Below are 25538 nucleotides of genomic sequence, written 5' to 3'. Positions count from 1 at the left end.
TCTTTAGTGATTCCAATAACACAAACACAATCTGGAAGAATTTTGTTCTAACTGTAAAAGCTGTATGATATAACAATATCAATATTACAATATGTAATATACAGTATGTAATATACAGAATATAATATATAACATAAAATACACTTCTCTTACATATAGAATACAATTTGCATTTCCATGGTATCTCTCTCCTCTTCCTCATCAGCCTGCCGCAGGCCTAGTTGTCGCAGTAGGCCTCCAGTCCCACGCTCTCCTCCGTCCACTCCTTACTGTTCTTCTTGTTCTTCTCTGCCATGATAATGGCCGCCACCACGGTGATCACCACGGTAATAGTCAGGATGAGCACGGTCACCGTCTCACCCACACAGAGCTCCGCCTCCACGTCGCCCATGGACCTGCCCCTCAGCTCTGGCGGGTCGCTGCACCGCAGAGCCCCGAGGTCGTCCAGGAAGAGGCGATGGACTGCGTTCAGCTTACTGAAGACTCGCTGAAGGTCGCAGTCGCAGTGCCAGGGGTTCCCCTCCAGCAGGACATGGAGGCTGGCAGTGCGGATGCTCAGCAGGGTCCGGAATCCCAGTGTGCTGAGGCGGTTGTGGCCCAGGTCCAACAGAGCCAGGCGGGAGAGAGGGGTGAAGACCCCCGCCTCAGTGGAGCTCACCTGGTTCCCCCGCAGGCCCAGTACCTCCAGGGAGCGCAGGGTGGAGAACAGGTCGGGACCCAGGCTGGCCAGGCGGTTCCCTTCCAGATGGAGGCGCCGCAGAGCAGTCATGCTGCCCAGAGCCCTGGGATACACCAGATGGATGAGGTTGGCGCTGAGGTCCAGCTTCTGAAGGTTGTCCAAGTTCTGGAAGCTGCCGCTCTCCAGGACGGTGAGAGAGTTGTGGCTAAGTAGGAGTTCCATGAGGGTGCCCAACCCTGTGGAGAAGCCCTCGCCCAGGGTAGAGAGCCGGTTGTGGCTCAGGTCCAGCCTGCGGAGGCCCAGCAGGTGAGAGAAAGCCCCATCTGAAACCAGGCTGATGTTGTTTTCTCTCAGCAGCAGCACCCGCAGCCTCCACAGTCGTCCCAGGGAGTCTAGCGGCAGCACTGTCAGCAGGTTTCTGGACAGGTCCAGGTACTCTGTGTTGCGGGCGATGTTGCTGACCAGAGTGGTGAAATTCCCAGAAGAGCAGTTGATGTATTTGATATCGGAGAGACAGTCACATCCTTTATAGCAAGCCCCCACTATCCTGAACAGAAAAACACTAGTGTAGTGGATGAGGAAAAAAAGACAGGGGGATGTCATCATGACCCTGACGACAGGAAGAAAATAAGGGTTTAATGTGAGCATCTGTATAGTGAATTATTTAATACATTCAGTTCACCTTACAGCATTATGGGCAGGTCTGAACCTAGACAAAGATTCTGGTTACAATCCATCAATGTATACATTTACAACTTTATGATCATAAATCAATGTTTCAGTTTCTTACTGCTGTATAAACAGTCCGTGCATTTGTATGTGAAAGTCTTATTTAGGTATTTTGTAAAAATAAACAAATGATAGGCATTGTATGCAATGAGAGTACAATACCAAAACTTTTTTTTGTTTGTTAAAACTGTTATTCACAGTTCTGAGCCAAGCATCTGCTCACAGACTGCGTACAGAACTGAATAATGGAGTTGGTGATTGTTGAGAAAGACACCAAACAGCACAATAAAAACACACTATGATATGACTTTATCTTTCCTTAAAAAGTAAAGAGACAGAAGCTATGATACCCTTACCTGTGATAAACTACCAGTTTCAGCCCACGTTGAAGGTCTTTGTGCCAGCAGCTGTCTGCACTGAGGGTAGACTGCTGACACACACACACACACACGCACACAGACAGACCAGACAGGTGAAGCCAGACACTTGTCACATGTTGTAAAGGGGTCGCTGCCCCCCCGCCCCCCACCACCACCACCACTACCACCTCTCCAGTGGACCTGTCAACAGGTGAGGGCCACCCAGACAATGGTGCTGTGAATAATTCATGAGATGCCAGGAAGGAGGCCAGTTCCCACCTGGGAACACTGCACCCAAGGAGACTGGAAACATCACCACCATGCTGAAACTCTGCCCCCACATCCTGGAACAACACTTTTAGTTTGGTTCATTTGTTTATTCAATCTCATGAAATAATGGAGAGGAAGAACAGAGGAAGAAAACACAATCATCTTTTCCAAAACAGTTAACACACAGTTACACACAGTTCACAACCAATCATTTGAAATGGCCCAATTAATAATTTCACATCAGGCTGTATTTCTTCCTAACATATTTTTTTTTACTGAAGTATAAAGAATGTCACAAAAAAACATGACAATTCAGAAACAAATACATGTTTATATATACATACTGTATCCTAAAAATGTTGTCCTTCCATGTAATTATGTATATTCTACTTAATGGGCGCTATATACAAAGAAACAGACATAAAACACCAACAAATACCAATACCTAAACTAAACTGGAGACAATCTAAAAAATTATAAACAATAAACAATGTATCTCCCACTCCACACATACAAAATCACTACATGTTTCTGATACAGAACTTCAGTGGTCATATTCATATTTATATTTGGGTCATATTCATCCCGAGGTCACTTCAGAGTAGTGGCCCACCCGATCACAGCCATCACCAAACACGCAGCTAATCAGTTAAAGTGTCACAGGTCCCTAAGACTATCCAGCTTGTGCCCGGGGTCAGAGGTGAGGCAGTCTGAGACTAGATGCTCCATAAAAATGTGCTCTCCATGGCCCCACAGCCCAACAGTCATCAGGCTGGGGAAACATGACCTTAGAAGAGGTTCATTACTCAGTGGCTGTGAGGGCGAGCAGACAGCCGCCATGGGAGCAGATGAGTGTGTGGAATATCAAACTGGCGAGGGAGGACACCTCAGATCACGGGTTCTCCTGTGAATGGCAGGAAGCAAACAGCGTAGACAGGATTAACCTGTGACTGATTTGAACACACCTCCAGTTTACGCCTGCATTAGTATTTTACATAAAATTCTTTCAAGCGTTGTGTTCGTGATCAGGGCTCTAAAGTTTTTTTGGAAGTTTGGTGTAAGGTTTCCACAGATTTGGGGTTAACATATCATTTCATTACGTAATCATAATACACATTTAGCACAAATTATAATATATATAAATATATAATTATATTAAACACAATGTTTTAGTTTTCTATAAAGGATCTCTCTTTAGTGGGGCTACAAAGCTAAAATAGTCCATCAGTTACCTCACAATCAAGGTAAACCATTGAAAGGTTACAGGGTGCCAAGATCATATTCCGAACACTCCAGAGTACTTATTATGTTAATGATCATCCAGTCATTTTCTTGTGCTGGCGTAGTTAAGGCCTTTCGGTGGTCCATAGATAATTCCTTGTGCCGTTGTTATCTGGGTTCCTGAAAGACTGTTAATTAGAGGTTGGAATATCCCCCAAGTCGCTCTTGCTGTTGTACACTCCCACATTGTATAGACTTCCGTTTCTGCAGTTTCATGGCCATATGGGTAGAACTCAGTCATTACTAGCCCTCTAACATCCTCTTGGTTAGTATAGTTTCAGTAACTGTTATGTCCCCAGTATTCCTGACATTCAGGGTTGTGACCTGTAGCATTCTTTGGAGTATAAATGTATACTCCAAATATATACTTACGACTTGAAAGCCCTGTTTGCGATGTATGATGTTGCTTTCGCAGTCTGCACCACCGCTGCCAGTTGGTGGCAGTGTTGCTACGTGAAAATACCCAGCTAAGTGAAAGTGACGTGGACTGTATTAAGCCTAGTGTGACATCTTGAAAGCTGTTCCTGGTGCCAGTGTGTCAGCCTGTGTGAGAATTACCCGTCTTCGAACCACGGATGCAGATTTTATACTTAGTGGCGGCAGACAAGTGTTTTTACAGACACACAAAGGAGGGATCACTTGACGATGTGGCTTGCTAATACTTATAATACTTATTTCGCTTGCGAACTCTCTTTCCTTTTATTTGACCATTATTACGTTTCAGAAAATGTGCCTTATAATATGTTTGTTGTCTATAATGTATTGCCTATGTAACATCACAATCATGTGTGCTATTCGATTTACCAAAGGTATGATCCAGTTTGTTATGTCAGATAGACCAAGAAGAAAGCTACATCCAAGTGCTGTTTTTACTGAATGCAGCACTCCAGTTCTTCATAGGGGACATGACTATAGCCAAGTCATGGAAAACTAAGGTTTCAACACCACACCCACCATCACTTTTGGCCATGGAAAGACCAAGCAAAGCAAGCAAAAAATGTGTAAGTGTGAATTTGACGCGTGTTTTTGTAGTTGCTGTGTGACATGGTGTCTGTGCCCTCTGTCATGGTCGCTGACAGCTCATATAATAGGGTTATTGATAACCTGTCATCCTAGCCATGCTTGAGGCTGGCCTGTGATGTGTGAGTGCCATGGTCCCCCATGCTCCCCAGTCCCCTGCCAGTCTGCTTTCTATTACACATGTCACAGTTTGCCGGCCAGATCAAGTTTCAGCTGAGCTCTGGACATCTAATGAAACAGTTTCCTGCAAGATTGTCGCCTTCTGGCCCTGCTCTGGGATCCGTCACAGCCGAGAGGAGAAGTTCGGAGGCGATCAGAGTTTGGCTAAATAACTTTTCAGACAGCGGCGGCGGTGTTGTTTTGCCCTCCTTCTAAAGAGCCTGAGGAATGCTCGCTGTGGAGTCGTGCACTCATGTTGAAAGTCAGTGTTAGGGAGGGAAATGGACATCAATAAGCAGGCCAGGAACTGGTAAGACAAGCCCAAGCAGCATCGATACTCAAGGAGATAAAAGCGAAGAGCTGTGTGTTACCCTAACCCTTTAATCAGATAGAGGTGGTTGTGAGCAGGGCCTGAGAGGTGGAGGGATTCCTGAGGATCTCTCTGTCCTTGGCTCAGAGGGATGCTCCCGGACTTTTCGAATAAATAAAAAAGCAGCAGATATCATCTCAATATCCATCCTTGCAAGGTTTTATGGGACCCATTTATTTACCATTCAAGTCTACTTTCCATGCAATCAATGATTTAGGATGTGCATCTGTGCATGCCCCGGTGTCAAGGCTAGGGAAACAGAAGCATAAATGATTTAGAATTACAACACCTTTCTATCCCTCTCCCTCTCCCCTTTCTCCCTATCTCACCACCAATCTCTCTTTCTCTCTTTCTCTCTTTCACTCTTTCTCTCTGTCTCTCTTTCTCTCTCTTTCTCTCCCTGTCCCTTGTCCGAATGCTCCTTCTCTCTCTCCCTTCCTCTCTCTCCTTCTGCCCTCCCCCCTCCTCTTTCTGTGTCTCCTGTGCATTAGTCCCTGTTGTTTTAGCCTTCCCTGTGTGTATGTGGCAGGCAGGAGGTGGAGGGGACCAGGACCCTGGGTGCTCTGCAGAGCACACCAAGCCAGAGGTTAGGACTCTTCCGTCAGTAGAAAGGGATGACGGCCTGCGTTCCTTCCACGCAGTTCCTTTGTGTAAAACATTGCATTGAAGACACCCAGAAGAGAAACAGAAGCCCTCCACTGACTTATATAATGTTCTCTCTCTGAATTTAGGGCATTGTGACATGCTGCTTTTCCGACTCACATTACAAAGGATGAATAATCAATACAGTTCGGTGTGTTCATGGCAGAATAGTGATGTGTGACAACAAATCTTTTCCATGCTCTCTCTGTGATTCTACTGTGAGAGAGTATCATTCCAGGAAAAGCCTTTTTGATTGTAATTTATGTACTTATCCTGAATTCAACTTCATTTGAGAAGTAAAAAGTTTAAACTTTAAAGTACGTGTGGCCTTTTGAATTGGATTTCTGAGGCTCAGATTGCAGGAGATCATACAGCAGTGACATATGCTCTTGTAAAACATCTTAGCAATCTATCCTTAATTATGCACATAGCAATCTAAGCATACAGTCCACATTTGCATTCATAACTTCTTGATCAATCTGGATGACAACGTGACAGAAGGAAGGGAACTTTCTCTCATTATCTTCTGACTGATATGAATGATTGCATGTGGCAAATGTAATTTCCAAGTTATTTTCTTATCTTTTACCTTGTAACTCTCCCCGCTGTTATTAGCTCCCCTTGTGCTCATGGTGCAATAACAGCGTGAGATGAACGACCGATAAACAGTCTTTTTCTTCTTGTAATTGGGTCGGTGGGTGGATTTTTCATTTCCTCTCATCTACGCTCTTCAGTGTTGCGCCATCTGAAGTCATCTCCTCATTGTGTCACCAAGGACTTTCAAGGGAAACGGTAAAACAGCATCTGAAGTGTCCATGCTCAGAGGAGAGGAGCTGCATAGCCATATAGACTGAATACAACCAATGCCTGGCCTTTTGTTAAAAAGCAGCACTGCTGGCTGGCCTAAAAGTGAAGTCAGTGATCTACTGGGTTACACACAGGTATGGATTACACACTACTTATCAACTGAAATAACCTTCTGAATATGTGCTATTGAAGTTGAATTGTTTCACACGGTACTCGCTGTGCAGTCCACTGTATCTTCCCTTTATAAGTACAATTAATGATATTTCAGCAAAACTACTGTTCTCATTCAGTACCCACTGCATGAAACAGTTAGCTAGATATATCATGAAATACAGCTGCAATTCACTTCCAGACTTATTTTACACTAGTAGCATGTGAACAGTAACATCAGCAGGGTAATATGGTACCAGGCTTGGGAATTTTTATAAATACCCACAGTCCAGATGTAGGCTACCCTGTTTGTGATACGAATTGAAATGACAAGTGCTTCATTTGCAAAGAAGAACATGTCGAGTGGTTAACCACCCCCACACCCTGTCTCTCTCGCCGTTCAGAGAGACTGCCATCAGCACGCAGGTCGTGGAGTTGCTTTCTGGTGGGTGTAACCTTTCAGCTATCACACATCACAGCCATTCTGTCATTAAAAAGTGTTCTTTGGTCCCTTGATTATCCTGTTGTACTTATTTTATGCACCATTTGTACGTTGCTGTGAATAAAAGTCTGGTAAATGAATACAAATTTTATGTTACGATGTAAATGTCAAACGTTTAACCCTTCTGGTGCCAGTTTCCCTCCTCTTCAATGTACTGTGATGTCCAAATTCCTTCCTTTGTCTGTCTTGCATTCTCTTCCTGCCGTCCCCTACAAGCAAACAGAGCCACACAATCTGTTGTAGCTGTCTTTGAGAACCTTACAGGGCTTGGCAGTCTCTTTGTGACATGGTTCAACATAGGTGTGGCAATCTGCCACGCTGATACCTAATTCTGTGAATCAAAGCCTGATGAAAATAAGACCCTCATGTGTTTGCTTTGACTGTGTGTCAGCAAATGGAACATGCCAAATACAAAGTATGGTAAATCGATGAAGAATAAAATCTTGCATGATATCCATCACCACGTCTCATCAGGAACAGCAACACTGATACATCACTCATTTTGTTCTGTGGATGTCCATAAATGCGCAAAAGAACACATTGTCAAACTAATGTATTGGACATTACTGCGGAAAATGTGTCTGTGAAGCGATCAATAAGACAAAATCAAATAGAGAAAAATACACCATAGTATTGCATACAGTCCAATTCTTAGTGGTCTCAGGAGTGGAATACATAGGTCAGACGCTTATCATTCACAATATAAAATAAAAATGCTTCAGGAAATAATGAAACAAAAAGCCTCCAACTAAATGAATCTAACATTGCTCCTTTCTACAGACACAAAAGACAAAAAGAATTCCAGAACAACTTTCATGCAAACGATCTTTGGTGTCTCAGACTTTTACAAAGCACTATAGATATCATCAGCACGTCTCCTACACAAGAACTTAAAGTCCCATTCCAGATGTGTCATGTCTCCTGCTATTTCCCTTCACACTTTAGAAAAGGTGCCACGGTGCTAAGGGGCTTATTGCTCCCCTGGCTTAGGGCTGGCCTCCATGGCTAAAAATACCGGGAAATTGTACTACCTGATGTGCACCCCTGTGGTGAGGACACACACCACACTGGCACATCACACTGTCACATGTATTGCAAGGGAGGGCCTCTATTGTGGATGGGGAACTGGTAGTGTTGAGGTCTTTTCAGACTGTGTTGATAAAAGCACTTCATTTTGATGGCATGGCATCAGAGAGCTCCTCCATCTGAAACATGACCTTTGATTTACATAAAAATCCATCACAGGAGCAATAACTCATTGGTCCAGCTTTGTTTACCTCAGAAGCAAAACACACATTTAATATTAAAATATAAGTAGGTCACGTAAAGCACTGTAAAGCCATATTGCTTTTAAATAGATTTTTCTTAGTGAGCTACTGACTGTGACTTCTGAGGTTTTAAAATAATTTGATGAAAGCTTTTGTCTCTCTCCTCTTCCCCTGCACTCCCTCCCCACCCCTCCCCCACCCCACACACACACATGCACACACACACACACACACACACACAGCAGCACACACACAGACACAAACACACACACTACAAGATCTCACTCAACATCCAACATGCATCACAGTAACATATACATTACTTTACCATGAACCACTCACCTCCTCTTTGAGGACTCTATAAGGACATTTATATACAATCCTGACACCAGACTGAATATGAAATTATGACCCAAGCTATAATTACTTTCCTACTGCTATGTGGTTGAGGGTCTTCCCAGCCCTAGTATATGCCTTTTTTTATTCCAAATCAAATGAACCTGTTGAAAATGATAAACAATGCAATGAGTCGGAGCTTCAACTTGATGAATAGCCCTGCAATTTCCCTGCTTTAATGGCGACCAGCTCAAATCAGATGCAAGTTTAAAACACCAAAGTGAAAAACAATTAGACCCTACTCCCATAAAAGAAAAAAGAAGAAGAAATACCTTTGGCATCAGTGACAGACACATGTAAATCTAACTTATACAGAATGGAAATGGGGAAGTAATTCCTGGGTTGTTGAAGTGACCCATTTAATATGTGCATAAAACTCCACCGCGTAATAAATAAGTACTCTCTGTGGATTTCGTTTTTTAGCACCACAGTCAAGAGAGCTACCCTCCCTTTTTTTTTCTTCTTTTTTTTCAAACTAGCCGAGACAGGGATGTCAGCACATTTTCAGTAGTTCTGTACTAAGCACTGTCATCATATGTTAAAGACAGAAGCATACATGTTTTTGATTGGACAAGAATATCCCATTACCGCTGTACGGTTCAGTGTGTTCCGGTGATGGTTCCTGTAGAGAGTTAGCTTGATATTGTGATTACTGAGAACACAGTCCTATTCCAAAAGCAAGGCAGGCCCTGACAAATATCAACACACACACACATATCCGCTCGTACACAGACATATTTACATGCAGACACACATATTCATGCTAGCACACACCACACACACACATACACAATCAATCATTCAAACATAAATGCAACCCTCCCCAAATAATCTATCTGAGGTCAATTATTTAAACCAAATCCATTAGTCTTTCCCCCTTAGGAGATGCTGATTATATTTGATGTTTATAGTTGTAATTACAACCATTACGAACATTGAGTTGATGCCCATGTGTGTGATTGCATGTGTGTGAACATATGAGTGTGTGTGAGTGTGCGAGTGATAATGAGAAACAAATAAATGTAATCCTGTTTCTTCATCTGTGATTGTTCTCCTGTGTGAAGTACACGCTGCTCCCGTACATGTGAACTCTGGTATAAGTTCTCAAGTTTCTGATTGGTGTCAGAAACAGACTGTTCACAGCCATCAACTGATATTGGTTAGAGTTAACACATCTGGTTTGTTTTCATGGATTTTAACTTTTTTCTTTCTTAAATGCCCTACTTAATCAATCCTTCTATGGTGCCATTTTGATATTGTGCTACAACAAGTTATATATAGAGTATGAATAAAACATGTGTGTGAGTGCACATTTATGCATTATTCAAAACTTTTCCAGCAATTTCTACACTTTAGTGAAAGTGTGGAGTGCAACGTTTTTACATGTAAATTGATCCCACATTGAGATCTCAACAATGTTCCTTTTGATAAGTAATTCACTGTATTCTTCCCAAGGAAACGTGTCCATTGTATATGGGGGCAGCCCATGATGAATCTACACAGTAACACAAACCCACGCTGGGAGAGACTACTGACATTTTCCCTTAGGATCTTCCTTAATGACAATACAGTTAATAGCAGTTCCGATAGTCTAGAGATTTCCAAAGCTCTGTGCAGCTCTGTGTGGCTGCCTTGCTCTCCTTAGTGTGGTGTCCCCTTTCTACTCATCTCTCTGAGGGGAAAAACAAGTATTTTTTCTCTCTAATTTAGGGAGAATACAAGTCTCTCCTCCGCAACTTCGCACGCACAACTACAGATTCAAGGCCAAATAAAATACACAGAGAAAGATGAAATCTGGTCCTGTATCAATGACATCCATTGATGTACTATATATTATTATAAAACAAGTAATTTACTGTATTTGTGATAACCCAAAACTATTTTGGAAATGTTTAGTTATCTATACATTACTGTTTCAGAGAACATAGTGTCAAACAACAACAATACAATTGTTGTGATCACACATTTTTACATCTCATTTAGTCATTTATGACATCTCTCCTCCGTCCTCTCACCTCCCTCCTCTTTCCTCCCTCCTCTGACCTCCCTCCTCTCTCCTCCCTCCTCTCTCCTCCCTTATCTCTCCTCCCTTCCCTCTCCACTCTCGACTCTCCTCCCTTTTCTCTCCACCCTCCTCTCTCCTCCCTTCTCTCTCCTCCCTCCTCTCTCCTCCCTCCTCTATCTTCCCTCTTTTCTCCTCCCTCCTCTATCCTCCCTTCTCTCTCCTCCCTCCTCTTTCCATCCCCCTCCCCTCACCTCCCTTTTCCCTCCTCTCTCCTCTCCCCTCCTTTTTATCTCTTCTCTGAGGTTGTTTGGAGCTTGCATGTAGCTCATTAATTGGTTGTTTTGCAAAACTTCCCCCATAAGTAAAAGTAGACTTTTCTAATGCATTATAAAAGAGCAGGTTGAAAAGTGTCTGTGAGTGGCCCTGATGTCATTATATAAAGTGCTGAATCTGATGAATAAGCAGAGGAAGCATTTCTAATCACTTTTTTCGCTGGTCTATTGAATACATCTATAGAAAGGATGTGTGTGTAATGTCTGCGTGTGTGTGAATGCATTCTGTTTCTGGGGTGGGTATGGCTCAGTGGACAGACAGCATATAGAGTATAAACTAAAACATAGTCTTAGACTGTATGATGTATATCTCCCAATGAGACTTTTTTTTCCACAATGAATTGAAGAACTACATAAACAATCAGAGAGCCAATGTTGAAGACTTCTTGCCTTTGTGTTAATTTTTATGAAAAGAAAATGTAAATAAACAAACTGTAAATGCATTTAAAGAACACTTAATTAACTTTAAATGGCAATTTCAAAATTATTTTCCATCTACAATCTACTTCAGGCTGTGAACATATCAAACTACATTTAAACATAATTTCATTCTGGAAAAAAAGCACACGTTTACTTTCTACTAGTGTTAATGAAGAGTATACTTTGTCCTTTAAAACAACTAAGAAAATCTCAAAGCTGCTTTCACCTTGCTCAGAATGCTGGACGCCATCTGCCTGAAGAGAGACTGACTCAACCCCACGTTAACACTCATGATCAAGACATAAAAAGAAATGCCTGTGTTTGCAGAATCAAATTGTCCGATATCCATAAAGTTCATCAGGGTGCCAAACTGCATCATCACCAGCCATGAGGCGCAGGAGAGAAATAAGATGGTCTGTATCAACCCTGTGATGGTGACCCTCATTTGCTTCTGGTGCAGGGAACTGAGGGACCTTCCCTCCATGTTCTTCATGTGCTTGCACAGGTACACCAATGTGGCTGTCCATGATCCAGCCATCATCACGGCGAATGACATCAGGTAAAAGATGTGACACCAAATCATAGCGAGAGCACTGCGTGTCCACTGCTTTTCCACACTCCATATGTTATTTAAAGTGTCATTGTTCGTTAAAATGGATAGCGAGTTCGTAGTATCAACAACACATTTCAGTATAAAGTAGAGCTTGTTACAAAGAAGTCCACAGTAGACAAGGGTTTTGATGTTCCTCCTTATCCAGAGGAAGAATGGTCGTTGGTTGGGTACAATCTTGGTGTAGTAGAAGACACTGAGCCACACGAACGATGACATGCAGGACATTGTACAGATTCTGAGAGTGTAATGAAAACCGAAACGGATGAAGATGGAACACATCCAGAATTTTAGTGCAACTATGACCAGCTGTGTGAGTTGAAGCAAAATACTGTACACCATTATCATGAGAAAGAGTAGCTTGACAGGTTGACGTAATGCTCGCTTTGCATCCCTACTCTGGGTCAGAAAGCATAAGATATAGAAGAGGTTTACCAGAAGGCCCAAAATGGAAGTTGAACCATTCAGAACAACAAAAAGAAGAAGTTCCATCTTGAAGAACGGACAGCATCTCACGAGAGAACTCAGTCTTTCTGATCACATCCTGAGTGTGTTGCTCTGTGACTGCTGTTCCAGCATTTGCATAATGAATTAAGTTGCACTGCCCCATGTTCAATGTAAATCCTAACTATGTGGAATAAATTAAGCATGCTGTCACAACATGATTTAAATCACGTTTTACCTTTCCGAAACAATAATCTGTCTTGATGCCAGGATACTTTTCAAGATGATGTACAATGGTGTTTAACAATGTTTAAACCATGGCCATGTTTCTTTTAACTATGTGTCAGGGTAAACATGTCCCACCACTATGTTTAACAGCAGTGAAAACCCACCAAAAAACCTTTACTAGAGTGACCCCAAACATTAGAAAAAGTGAACCACCGCCTTTGTTCATCATTCCATGAAAGCTGGATACCACTAGGGTACAAAGATCAAAGGTCATATTTTAACATGGCAGTTAAACAAAATCAATCATATACCACAAAACCACAAAAACATACACAAGTGAACATATTAAGAAATTGAGGTTATGTGTGCCATTGATTTTTGATACAGAGCCTTTAAACGTGCTGTAGATGACAGAATCCCCGCTTATCGCTTTTCTGAAGCCATGAATGCATGAAATAATAATGAATGCCAACCATTGATTGAATTCAGTCTTACTGCCCTGTGGAGAAGGAAAACCCAGATATTCACAAAGTTTGTGATGAATGTCAACTCGTTTCATTGTCCTGCAAATAGATTTTAGGTTTGAAATTCAATTAAGCAGCTTTTATTTTAGGGGTTTAGGGAAGGCTGTAATTGTTGACAAGTCGAGTGTACAGATTTTTTTTAAATACACAAGGTTTTATATAAACCAAAACGAACCATAGCATACAATACATTATGCAATCCAGGATGAGTTGAACATCTTGAAAATCTATACATTATGTTTTCAAACTCATGACAAACCTCTTTCTGAAGACAGACTATAGACAGACTAATATCCCAGGCATACTGAGCTGCATAGGCAAATCTGAAAATGAAGTGTATAGATAAAGTTATCATTTGGTACCAAGTATTTAGAAACATTTAGTTAATAGAAAATTAAACAACATAATTATAAAGTAGAGGCATTAAGGGGATGTACGTCACAGACTTTACTATTCCTGGAACCGTCATCCTCATCTGAGCCTCCAGCTCTACATGACCATGACTGAGTTCAGCAAATTGTCAAATTAAGAATAGGGCCATTTAACGCAACAAAAACTAGGTTTTCCATCTTGACAACGGCTGTCTCAAATGTTTTGAGTTTTCTCTTTAAGAAGGAGCTTTTGGATACTGTTTTGAACTCTTCAAGACAAAGTGCTTCCTTCTGTGTGAGAAATTTTCTTCCAAAGGGTTAACACCTTGTTGAACTATCTTTAATGGACTGTACCAAATGCTTATGTAAAGGTTTAGTTTCATTTGCATCGACAAAGGCAGACAGGTGTGGTTGAAATGAACCTTCCAAAAATGATGCTTTGAGGTATTGAGTAACAAATGACCTGACTTTGACTTAAAATAACATATTAGAAACACTTAAAAATCTCACTGTCTCACTGTATTATTAAACAGAGAAGCAACACAGACAAGTATCACTCTTAATTATTAAATAGACATTAGTGGTGTAAAATACAATTTTACAAATAATTACTAAATAATAATTAAAATAAGTATTATGTGATAGCATTGTTGTTAATGGAAGCTGAGCCAGGTCACTGATATCAGCCACTGACGTGGCTGAAGAAACTGCTCAGGTAAAATATTTCCCGTCAAATAAACTTAACCCCTGACACCAAAGGCAAGACTTCGTTTGAGAACCATAAGGAGTATCATTGTTTGGTAGGCCAGTTGGAACATCAACCTGGAAAACAAGAGTACTTTGATTGGCTGTTGAAGTGTTGGTCCGGGTCCTTCTTGGGGAAACAGCACACAGATGACCAGGACAGAGTTCAGCAAAAAAGTTTTCTTAAAAACTTCTAGCACAAGTTAAGAATCGTCTTTAATAAGGAGCTTTTGCATCCTCTTACAAACTCTTCAAAGCAAACTAATTGTTCAGTTTGAGAAATGTTCTTCCAGAGGGGTTAACACCTTGTTGAACTATCTCTAATGGACTGTACCAAATGTCCATTGTTTATGTAAAGGTTTTGTTTCATTTGCATGGACAAAGGCAGGCAGTTGTGGTTGAAATTAGCCTTCCAAAAAATATGCTTTGCGGTATTGAGCAACAAACAACCTGGCATTGACTGATAATAACATGTTAGAGACACATAATGAAAATCTCACTGTATCACTTTATTAAACAGACATGTTTGTTTTTAGCTACAAAAACAATTTGCAATTACAAATAATTAAAAAAGTAAAATTTTAAGAAGTAATATAAGATAGCATTGTTGCAAAAGGAACAACAAAAGGTTTAAATGATCAGCATGTTCAATGTCTTTATCTTAGAAAATACTTGTAAATGTTAAACATTACTGTTGTAGATGGAACAAAGTACTTCCTATACACATACACTGACAACTCAAAGGAAATTATTCTAGTGTTTACTGTCAACTCAAATGAACTACTGAAGACACTAGAGGTTTGACTGAACTCTTCTCCAAATTCCCTTGTAAAACATGACAAACCTCTTTCTGAAGACAGACTGAGAATATCCCAGGCATATTGAACTGCATGCACCAAACAGAGAGGAAATTGTGAAATAAATGTAATTATTCGGATCAAAGTATTTGTAAAACGATTCATCGAAGCAGAACACAATGAAAATTGTCTAGAGGCAAATGTGGATGTACATCACAGATTTTACTATTCCTAGAACAGCAACCCTCATCTGAGCCTCCAGCTGCGTCTGGGAGAAGGAGCTGCTGCTTTCCACTATACTCTTCATGTGTCTGCGCAGGTAGACTACAGTGCTGCTCCATGAATACGTCATGGTCGCAAGACATGCCAGGAGATATGTACCTTGTATTATCATAAATGTTGTGCCAACACTGAATAACTCATTGATTTAACCTGATTCAAGGGTTGCATTCAAAGTTGTGGAATTGAAAGGCTGTTTCTTAAATCTGAACTTACTTGTAATGTAGATACATTCAGAAGTGAACATGAAAAGCTTCTCCAGACCCATAATGACATACACCACCATCTTGATGTGTTCCTTTATCCAGACAAAACACTTGCCAGTGTTGGGAACAATGTTGATGTAGTAGAAGAAACTGAGCCAGGTTAGCGACGTCAGGCTGAAGAAACTGCTCAAGTAAAATATTTCCTGTAAAATAAACTCAACCCCTGACACCAAAGGCAAGACTGTTAGTTTGAGAATCTTGAGGAGTATCACTGTTTGGAAGGCCAGTTGGAACATCAACTTGGAAAACAAGAGCACTTTGATTGGCTGTTGAAGTGTTGGTCCGGGTCCTTCTTGGGGAAACAGCACACAGATGACCAGGACAGAGTTTTGCAAAATGTCAAAAGAAGAACAGGGCCCATTTAACGCAACTAAAACGTAGTTTTCCATTTTAAAACTGCTACCGTATCGTTCGATACTTTAAGGCAAAGTAATTTTTTTCTGTGTGAGCAATTTTTTTCCAATGGGTTAACACCTTGTTGAACTATATCTAATGGACTGTACCAAATGTCCAGTATAAGTTATATTTGCATGAACAATGGCAGGCAGTTGAGGTTGACATGAACCTCAGGATATTGTTTTGGTATTGAGTAAAGAAATATAATAGCACAATAGAAACACATTAAGAATATTCTTACTTTATTATTAAATAGACATCTAAACAATATACAATACCTTATCAATGGCAGCTTTGCAAATAATTTAGAAATACATTTGATATATGATAATACTTTTGTAAACAGAAACAAACGATGATCTAAGGTTCAGTTTCATGTAAATAGTTTCAATGTTACTCAGTAATTGTGAATGTTGATGTAAATTGTACAAGCACATTTAAGTTACATTGACACTTTTCAAGTGAACTTTCAAATTTTTCTGAAACTGTAACTTATCCAATGGATATGGGAGCTAATTATTCAACTATAGCTTGAACCTGGCAGATATGATCAAGCTTCTCAGTACAATAGAGACGCCATCTACAATCTGATGTTGCAGGTTACAAAAAAGTTAAACCACACTGAACCTGATCCATGTAAGTGGAATATGGAATTTGCATTAATCCACCCCAAAAAGAAAATGATGAACATAAAGAGGAAAAAACAATATAAAGAGGCACTCTTTAACAGTAGGCAATATTGGTCCCGTCTCCCATTTTGCCATTCCCCCACAGCCAGTCACTTCTAGAGTACTCAGTAGGCAGGAGCTGTTGGCATATGTTACAGGTCTCACCTACTTGTACACTTCTTGGAGGTGTCGTCTAGTATACTGCTGCTGAAATGTTAGTTGAAGAATTTCCAGGTTAGCGTTTGTTACAGGAACAATCCTGTCATCAGAGGATTTGATACATTCAGTGGTGTGGCATTACATGCCCTCTGTCTCACTACTTCACTTGCGTCTTCCTCTTGTCTTCCAGAGGTCAGAGTACCAAAATAGTTCATACTCAGTGACCAACATTTACAGTACATCAACCATATTATTCAGTCACTAATGTTCAGCTAGTGTGACGTGTCCTACCTACAAGGCCAGAGCAGAGGACTACCTCCCTCTAGTCTCCCCCATCCAGGGCCAGAGTGCTGGGCTGAGGCACCAGCCCTTCCAGGAGCTACTCCTCCACCGCTCAACACAAACACAGAATAGAGCTTTGTCCACTGTTGAACCAACTGGTCTCTGCGTGTCAGATGTAGTACTCCTTAATGTTGTCTCTGACTGGGTTGTGGAGGTGCAGCTCGGTCCGGTAGGCCGTCTCCAGGCTGTGCCGCTGCTGCTCCTTCTCCTTGATGCTGCTGGTGCTCCTCTGGGCCTGGCGCTGCTGGTACAGGAAACGACTCATCACCACCACCACACACAGAGTGATGAAGACCACTGCAGTCACCACACCTGAGGAGGAAGGAAGGGCCAGGGGCGGCCATCTTAGTTGATAAAAAGGCATTCAAACACATTTCTATTATCTATTTTAATTTACCGCAGATATCTCTACCTCATCGCTTTCAACGCAGTTGACTTATGCAAGGTTTGATTAGTATAAATATTTTGTTAAAACTTAACTTCCTTGGCAAATGTCTCGCACTCTAAGAATTGTATTTAGGAAAGTAATTTGGTATATTCTTTTATTCCAAACCAGTCAGTCCATTATCTTCACAGCACACAATCATATCTGACGGAAAGTCAATTTACAAGACCTTTTACTTTACGAAGCAAATACCATGCCTTCTGGGTAATTACTTTGGAAGTTTCTTTCTCTCTCTGGAACTGCCAAAATTGTGGCATGTTATCCTGTCTTGACAGACACACATTATTCCAAGAAAATGTCTGAGGGGAGAATGAGAGGCACAGATAGCTGGGGCTCATTTCACAGCAGACTGACTTTGGCAATTGAGCACTTTAACAACTCTGAATTGGAAAACTCACCTCCAATTACAGCCACGTTGCTTTGTGAAGCGTTCCTTAATGGCTCCTTGCCTCTGTCAACGGTCTCGGAATGATCTGGAGGGGGATAGGGAAGAGAGGGATGAAATCAGGAGAAATGGATTAGATCATCGATCGCTCAATTTTTTGCTATTGGGGAACAGAAGGTAGGTTGGATTACACAAAAACACAGTATTCAACCAGGAATGTTCTCTAAATATGCTGCTGATGTCTCACTAAAGACACGCAAAGTAGATGTAAAGATAATAAACTATAATTAATTTTGAATGATACATTTAGAACACACATTTAGAAGTCAAAAGGAAGCACGACTGGTGAGCGCTCATTTTATTGATAAGTTGACCTTTCCAACACAACCAACCCCCCTAAAATAGGCTTGTGCATTTATGTGCTTGTATGGCTTGTGTGATTTACCAGTCTGCTTAGCCAGCCTGCAATTGTTGAGGTCTGATGAGACACTCATCCCATCAACTACTGCAGAAACTCCATGTTTCTTTGACCTCAACAGCTCCTGTACAGCATCATTGTCAATCTCTATCGGACCTCTACACAGTCCAGTGCTCACCTGATTGAGAGTGTAGGATTGTCGAGTCAGCCAATGCCCCACAATTAGATTCCACCAGCTGACCCCGCACGCTGACCAATGAGCTGCCTCGGTTCAGCAGGGCAGCCTTCAGAGGAGCCACGTGATTGAACTGGACCGACGACAGGCAGCCAAAGAAACCTTTTGAACCTGCCTCCATCACTTCCTTGTCTACGAAGTCCATCCCTGAAAAGAAATACATTGCTCATTCATTGTTTCAGATAGAGTTTGCATAGGCTTAGTCTGTCTATGCAATACGGCCTCATATGGCTATGTGCAATATGTCATTGTCAATGCTATAGCCATGTCCAACTGAGTGGACCACTTGTGACTAAATTAATATTGTTCCAATTGATTCTGTTCAATAACACAATTACTTTTGAAATGTATGCACATGAAATTAGAGATTAACTATACATTTATTAAAATTGTCATTGTCACATGCTCAAATTAATCATGATGACTAGCACAGTGCATGAAGCTGGATTGTTAAGACTGGCTACTCTGAGCACTTGAATATCATTAATCAGATATAGGAAGCTAAAATGTAATTAGGCTATTTTAGGATTAGGCCACAGTTGGATTTACATCAGAACTTGAAATGGATAGTTTGAATATGGCTTTTTCTTACTATAGCCTACAGGGAAGTGATGTCTAATTCAACCAGGAATTTTGGTCAATCTGTTGTAGCTCTGACTAGCATTAGTCCTGATTAGCATGTGCTCTGATTTGCATTAGCTATATCTAAATTAGGAGGAACTACTTGACATGGAAGGAACTACATTAGTTTTTGTTAGAACCTGTTTACCCATGCTACACAGTAGGCCTACTTTAAAAGTTGTATTGTAAAATAAGCTTATACTTCAAACCCCTGAAAAATACTTTTAACTCAAAAGCAAGAATCTAATAAGACCATGGGGGTCCATATTTTCTTGTATTGTTTTCATACAAATCCTATTTTAACTCATTGGTTTGAAATCTATAATTACCATCATTTTCCCCATGGGGGGTAATTTAGGGGAAGTAGTTTACTCCAAAAAGTTCCACGATCATCGCCACCATGTTTATCAATTGTCTTTGTTTGCGGTACTGCGGCTTTCATTCTGACTTAATAGATCCCTCGGAGACTTAACCCAGTCAAGAAGGTAAATGTATTTTCCTTTGATCGTTAAGCATGGAGGCTGTGCTTTAATGAAACAAGTACAGTATGTGGCAACGAAATAGAAGAGGCATCCCCTAGGGAACTGATGACTTTGTCCCATTTAAAAAGTATTGATTAGGCACGTTACGTCGACTGGGTTTGGTGCTCCGTGAAAGCGCTTGATTCTGTCATCTATTTTCATTAGAGATTGAAATAATTTATCAACTGTCACAACTGAGTTGAGACCCAACTTATTTGAAATGTGTGGTTTACTGGCTAAGATTAATTGTTTGTTAAATTATATTTTCAGCGACCAGTACCCAACGTATTTGACTTTTCAAATACTATCAACAAACAGTTTTCATTTTTCATTTATTCATCACCACACAACAGGGAATTTGCAGCACCTTAATGCTAGGCCTGAAAACAATTGTTTTGAAATGCAAATTATGTTGTCAATTAGCATAGATTTTCTTGTTCCCTGAGCTATTGTGAATCTCTCTGTTCAACAAATGAGGCTTGATTTACTTAAGAGTTCCATTTAGTTCCTGATTAATGAGCAACATGATAAGCTGGAGTGTTTTACTCCACAGAAGTGTGGTGCATGCGTTTTCTTCTGAGATAGTCAAGATAGTGAGAGAGAAACAGTATCCCTATTTTTTCTCCATCCCCAGTGGATGGGGAAAATTAAAAGTATTAGACCAAATGCAAATTATTATTATTTTTTGATCAATTGTATCGGTTTCCTCTCTGTTTATGAGCAAATAATGATGGCTTGCTTCTCTGCACTGTCTACAAGCCTCACAACCCTGTCCTGCTCAGGCTTACCATGAACCATGAAAACCTTGACGGTAACCGTGCAACATTTCATCATTTCAAAGTACATCAACCCAAAATGTCCTCATTCTTCAGCATGCCTAACCTGTGACTTTCCCCAAAGTCAGCGATTTGATTGAGATTAACTTGGCGTCCGACGACAAGCTGAGCCGCAGGTTCATGTCCTTGTCAATCTGGATGAATGAGACAACAACAAAGCCCACGGTAAGGAAGTGTAAAGAGCTCCAGGAAACGAGCTCAGCCTCACTCCAACCTGCCCAACAGGAAGTTTTTTATGTCAAACTTGTTTTTATGTCAAACTGCTTCCCAGGCACATAAATAAAGTGAAGACATATAGTACATAAAGTAGCCACAGCATGTGGTCAGTCTATCTGGTTTGTAGCCAAGTGTTGCTCACATTCAATCAAATTGTTATCAGGTTGAACAATAGCGGCACCGAGTCTCATATGACAAATTCCTTAGTCTTGTCCTTATTGACATTACTTCTGTATTGTTAAACCTATCAACATCCTAATTTATGTTTCCTAACCTGTAACTTCAGAGAAAACATAGTAGCCTTTGTGAATCTATGATTCCTACTCTATAGTGAGTGGCAAAGTCATGCAAAGTATTGGTATGCATTTATAAAACAGTTTAATCTGCAGTCAAATACTACTGAACTATACCCATCCCTTGAAGGGATGGTGTTGGTACCTTCTAATCCACCTATAAACTTCTAAAGTAAACACATGTGAGGATGTTTGTACAGAGAGTAATGAGGTGATGGTCTAGTGTGTCCTGACCCACCTGTACATAGACGTCCCTGCCCTCGCGATGGATCCTGATGCGGTGAAGCAGTCCGTCTGCCAGGTTGGAGGCTCCGGGGCTAAACACATCTGGCTTCCTGTCGGCATGGAGGTGGTACCAGATCTGGAGGCTCCCTGGACAACACAGGACAGGAATTTGTTTTGGGTCCAAAGAAAAAAGTGGATAGCTATCCAACATTAAATTCACTGAATATTCATGGTCAGCTATGCTTAAATGTAATGTGGTTATAGTAATAATGTATTGCCATTACTGTGAAAGTAAGCAGAGAGGCATTTAGGAAAAGTCTTATTTGTAGCATCTATCCCTGTGGCAATGAACCCCAGTACTGTATCTAGATGTGATAGCTGGAGTGGCAACAAAAATAATCCAACTTAATTTTAGTTAATAAAGCTAATATGATGTTCCCGTAGAATAAATGCATCCTAATCATATAATAATGAGCAGAGGGTACCGTTGCGTGCCAGGATGACAGCAATGTATTGCTGGCTGAAGGTGCTGACAGCAAGCAGCATGGCGGGGCTTTGGGAGGTCAGGAAGCTGAAACCCATGTTCTCTCTGGCCCTGCTCATCTCTCTGTACACACTGGAGGCCTGGGAGCTCCTGTTCTGCATCACCCAGAAAGGCTCCTGAAAGGTGTAGGTCACCGAGGACTCCTGGTCAAAGGACACAGACACCTCTGGAGGGAAAGAGAGAGAGGGGGAAGGGGCGAGAGAGGAAAGATAGACAGAGGAGAGAGGGACAGTGATAGAGTGATACAGTGGTGGGAGAAAAAAAGAGAGAGAGAGAGCAGATGGAAAGAGAGAGGGAGAGAGAGATAGAAGCAGGGCGGGGCATCGTTAGCAGATGACCTGCAGGTGTAACGCCACTTCTAAGGCACATTTGATTGTCATCTCAACTACAGTATTTTGAAACTCGCTGACATTTACTCTACACATTAATAACAAGGCCTTGATCCTGAACATTCATGAGAATATCAGGTTCAAGTCATAGATCTAACATGTAACCCAGAACCAGTATTGGAAATTTGATAAAGAATGTGATGACCTGACACAAGACTTACAAAATATTACTGTATTGCGTGACATGCCTGAATGTTAAATTCTAAAAACCTGAGAGTTCAAAGAGTTGTGTTCTTCCATCAAGATACATTTTACATTATTCCAGGTTCTGTGACAGGATCAGATCAAAGTAGAGCTCTATTCTGTGGCAGACCAATAGGGTTTCAGCAAGATCCTGGAGGGCAGGATGAGTGTGGGAGTCAGTGAAGGACCCTCCCAGACAGACTGGAGACAGCAGAGCAGCCAGGATCTGTCATTCTCTTCTCCTTTCCTGCTTTGATCACTTCCTCACTTGCTGTTTGCCCAATCTGCTCTTTGAACACCACTGATCTTAACACCTTCCCTTCAACAGACGGAGGACGGCTGGTTTGAAGCTGCCTAACTAACCTCTCTGGTTGGGTTCAGCATTCCAGCTCGTTATGTCTGGATCAGAGCCAAATAACAATGCTGAGAAATGTGTTGGCATATCTGGCTCCAGAAAAGTCTTGCATGTAACATATTATGTAAATCAACATAACACAATTGCTGTGGAGTCTTCGTATTTGGAGATATTTACAGCTTCTGTAGCTGTCACAAGATTAGCACTTTTTCAACATTAAACTGAAGTTGAGGTTGTTAAATATGCTAAATGAAACAGAAATGTTGTGAAAACAACCCTGTTGCACTTTGATGAAATAGGTAAATGTGCGGCAGAGATTACTGAATACCCTCCAAAAGGTAAACCCAGATCATCTCTGTGATTAGAAGAAAAGTGAAGTAATAACAGAAAGTGAGCTGAATCAAGTGCTTTCCATATAGATATTCCTTAGGTCACAGCACACGTGGATACAGTTGCTAGGAGAGGCCCACCCTCTGTATACATTTACATTTAGTTATTTAGCAGACGCTCTTATCCAGAACGATTTACAGTAAGTACAGGGACATTCCCCCGGAAGCAAGTAGGGTGAAGTTCCTTGCCCAAGGACACAACGTCATGTTCCCTGGCCAGGAATTGAACTGGCAACCTTCAGATTACCGGCCCGATGCCCTAACCACCTGACTCCCTGACGTAATAACTTAGTTAACTATTTAATAATGTATTGTTAATGTTTTATAAAGGATGAACTAACTATTAGCCAACACTTCGTAAATGCAAAAAAGCGTTACCAGATTACCAGCCCGACTCCCTCACCGCTCAGCCACCTGACTCCCTACATACATGGTCTGATATGAATGTGTATGATAGATTATTAACGGCTAATAGTTTCTGGTTTCCTGAGTGAACAAATAGTGGACGCTGTTTTCACCGTCCTCCATCTTTACCCACCTTCCTTGCAGGATGGTCCACCGTAGGCAGACTGGGAGCAGTCACAGACGTGGCCGCTGTTCTTCTCCAGACACCTCCCTCTGTTGTAGCACAGGCTGCTGGAACCGCTGCAGTAGCCAGGGCAACCAGAGCTCACCCCTGGGGTCATCTTAGCCCGCTCCTCCAGGTTAAAGGTCACGCCGTTGATGGTCAGGGTTCTGATGCAGCCCAGGAAGCCTCTCTGTCTGGATGCCGTTCCTCCTGAAGGACAGAGAACATGTTTTTTTATTAATGGCCCAGTGATTCTATAGGCCAGTTACTTCCTGAGAGGCAGGATCTAGCGAGTCATGACCACACCCACCTACAAAGAGCTGGCTGTTGAGTCGCAGGCGGATGTGTTCGTCAAGTGGGGCCTCCAGGAAGCGCAATGGAAGCTGGTCCACCTGCAGAGACGCCTCCTTCACGCTGCGCTCCGCCCTCACGTGGTGCCACTGACGGTCGTTCAGGGGCACGTGGGACTTGACCGCCAGGAGCACCGGGCCGTTGCCCACGTCGAAGGAGAACGTCACCATGGACGGAGCTGAGGGCACACAGGCACCACAGACGGGGGTCAGACCAAATTAGATGCTCTTCTTTTAGTGTTTAGTCTTTTGGTGTTCAGTGTTTTCACGTTTAGTGTTTTTGTGTTTTTAGTGTTTAGTCTTTTGGTGTTTGTTTTTCCACAATTTCCACACTTTGCTATACTGTATGATACGTTGGCAAAAACTTGATTTATGTAGTCGCAGACTGACAGCCTGTCAATAATTCCAACTGCTTCTTAGGTTCAATCTGAAGTTATTTCAAAGCTGCAACTCATTTTGCCTTGAGCAAATTTGATTTAAAGTCTAGGAGTAGCTTTTAAAACACACAGTTGAAAACATAGCCCTCACCTCTATTTTACTAATACTGGACTTGGATCATTATTATTTGCAGCAGCCATTTGAAAGATGCTTAAAACGGACCACCTGATTGCATGGCTGGTGCACTCTCAAGACACAACTCCTAAAGCCTCCTTGACACCTACATGGTAGACTTCCAGGGTGCAATTAAGATTTCATCACATTGACAGTGATTGAAAGCTTGCACATTCTGTACTGTACAATTGCCACATAGAGGCATGGTTTTCATAAAAACTATGGTTGAGTTTGCATACCTACCTATTAGGGTGTGCATGTGAGTAGATGCTTGTGTGCTGAATGAATGTGTGTTTGCATCAGTGTGTGTACACATTTGTGTGTTTCAGAGCCAACTGTATAAATGCAAGTGTGTGTGTGTGCACGTATGGCAATTTGTATGTGTGTGTCTGTGAATGAGAATATGTGTGTGCATGCGTGTGTGCGTGTCGGTCAGACTCACAGCTGAGCTCCACTCTGATAAAGTCCTTGAGGCCCAGGTTCTCCAAGAAGACCCCTGAGGGGGCGCTGGTCTTAAAGTAGAAGGAGATATCAGAGCTGAGCTCTGCCTGCAGGGTAGGGAAGTGCAGGTAGGACGACTCCTGGTAGAAGGACGCTGCGTTCGAGACAGACTCTGCAGCACAATAGACAGGAGGATCAGCTGGACCCAGGAGAAGCACTCCGTTCACAAGGTAAACACACATTATTGACCAGAGCATACAGGAACATCTCAACATGCTCTGTATGGGTAACAATAACCATTTCCATGCAGTCTGCCAGAAATAGCATTTCTACCAACAATATTTTCAGTGTTACA

The 25538-nt window shown here is 41.7% G+C and overlaps 2 protein-coding genes across 2 annotated transcripts in view; both read right to left on the bottom strand.

Annotated features, from left to right (window-relative positions):
- Positions 1–217: 217 nt before the first annotated feature.
- On the bottom strand, positions 218–2877 carry LOC124485793 (insulin-like growth factor-binding protein complex acid labile subunit). The gene is made up of 4 exons (XM_047047603.1): positions 2699–2877; positions 1938–2046; positions 1765–1835; positions 218–1226 (listed from the first exon to the last, which is right to left on the bottom strand). Exons 1-4 carry the CDS (start codon positions 2875–2877, stop codon positions 218–220), a joined length of 1368 nt encoding a protein of 455 aa, XP_046903559.1.
- A 13460-nt stretch (positions 2878–16337) lies between these two features.
- LOC124485960 (contactin-associated protein-like 5) overlaps positions 16338–25538 on the bottom strand; it is a 46963-nt gene continuing 37762 nt past the window's right edge. Inside the window, exons 16-24 of the mRNA XM_047047870.1 lie at positions 25185–25355; positions 24151–24369; positions 23811–24050; positions 21898–22122; positions 21426–21559; positions 20725–20812; positions 18644–18847; positions 18061–18135; positions 16338–17529 (exon numbers count right to left, since the gene is read on the bottom strand). Coding sequence (XP_046903826.1) covers positions 17327–17529; positions 18061–18135; positions 18644–18847; positions 20725–20812; positions 21426–21559; positions 21898–22122; positions 23811–24050; positions 24151–24369; positions 25185–25355 — 1559 coding nt within the window. The 3' untranslated portion in view covers positions 16338–17326. The remainder of the gene's footprint in view (positions 17530–18060; positions 18136–18643; positions 18848–20724; positions 20813–21425; positions 21560–21897; positions 22123–23810; positions 24051–24150; positions 24370–25184; positions 25356–25538) is intronic.

Source organism: Hypomesus transpacificus, chromosome 23 (assembly GCF_021917145.1).
Source record: "Hypomesus transpacificus isolate Combined female chromosome 23, fHypTra1, whole genome shotgun sequence".
Classification (NCBI taxonomy): domain Eukaryota; kingdom Metazoa; phylum Chordata; class Actinopteri; order Osmeriformes; family Osmeridae; genus Hypomesus; species Hypomesus transpacificus.
The sequence above is the reverse complement of the archived record's forward strand: the minus strand, read 5'-3'. Positions and strand labels throughout refer to the sequence as shown.

Coding starts and splice junctions, on each gene's coding strand:
- LOC124485793 (XM_047047603.1), bottom strand. CDS start 2,877: ATGGCGGCTGTCTGCTCGCCCTCACAGCCACTGAGTAATGAACCTCTT. Junction 2,047..2,698: donor CTGGATAGTCTTAGGGACCT/GTGACACTTTAA, acceptor CAGTGTTCCCAG/GTGGGAACTGGCCTCCTTCC. Junction 1,836..1,937: donor AGGTGGTAGTGGTGGTGGTG/GTGGGGGGCGGG, acceptor GTGTGTCAGCAG/TCTACCCTCAGTGCAGACAG.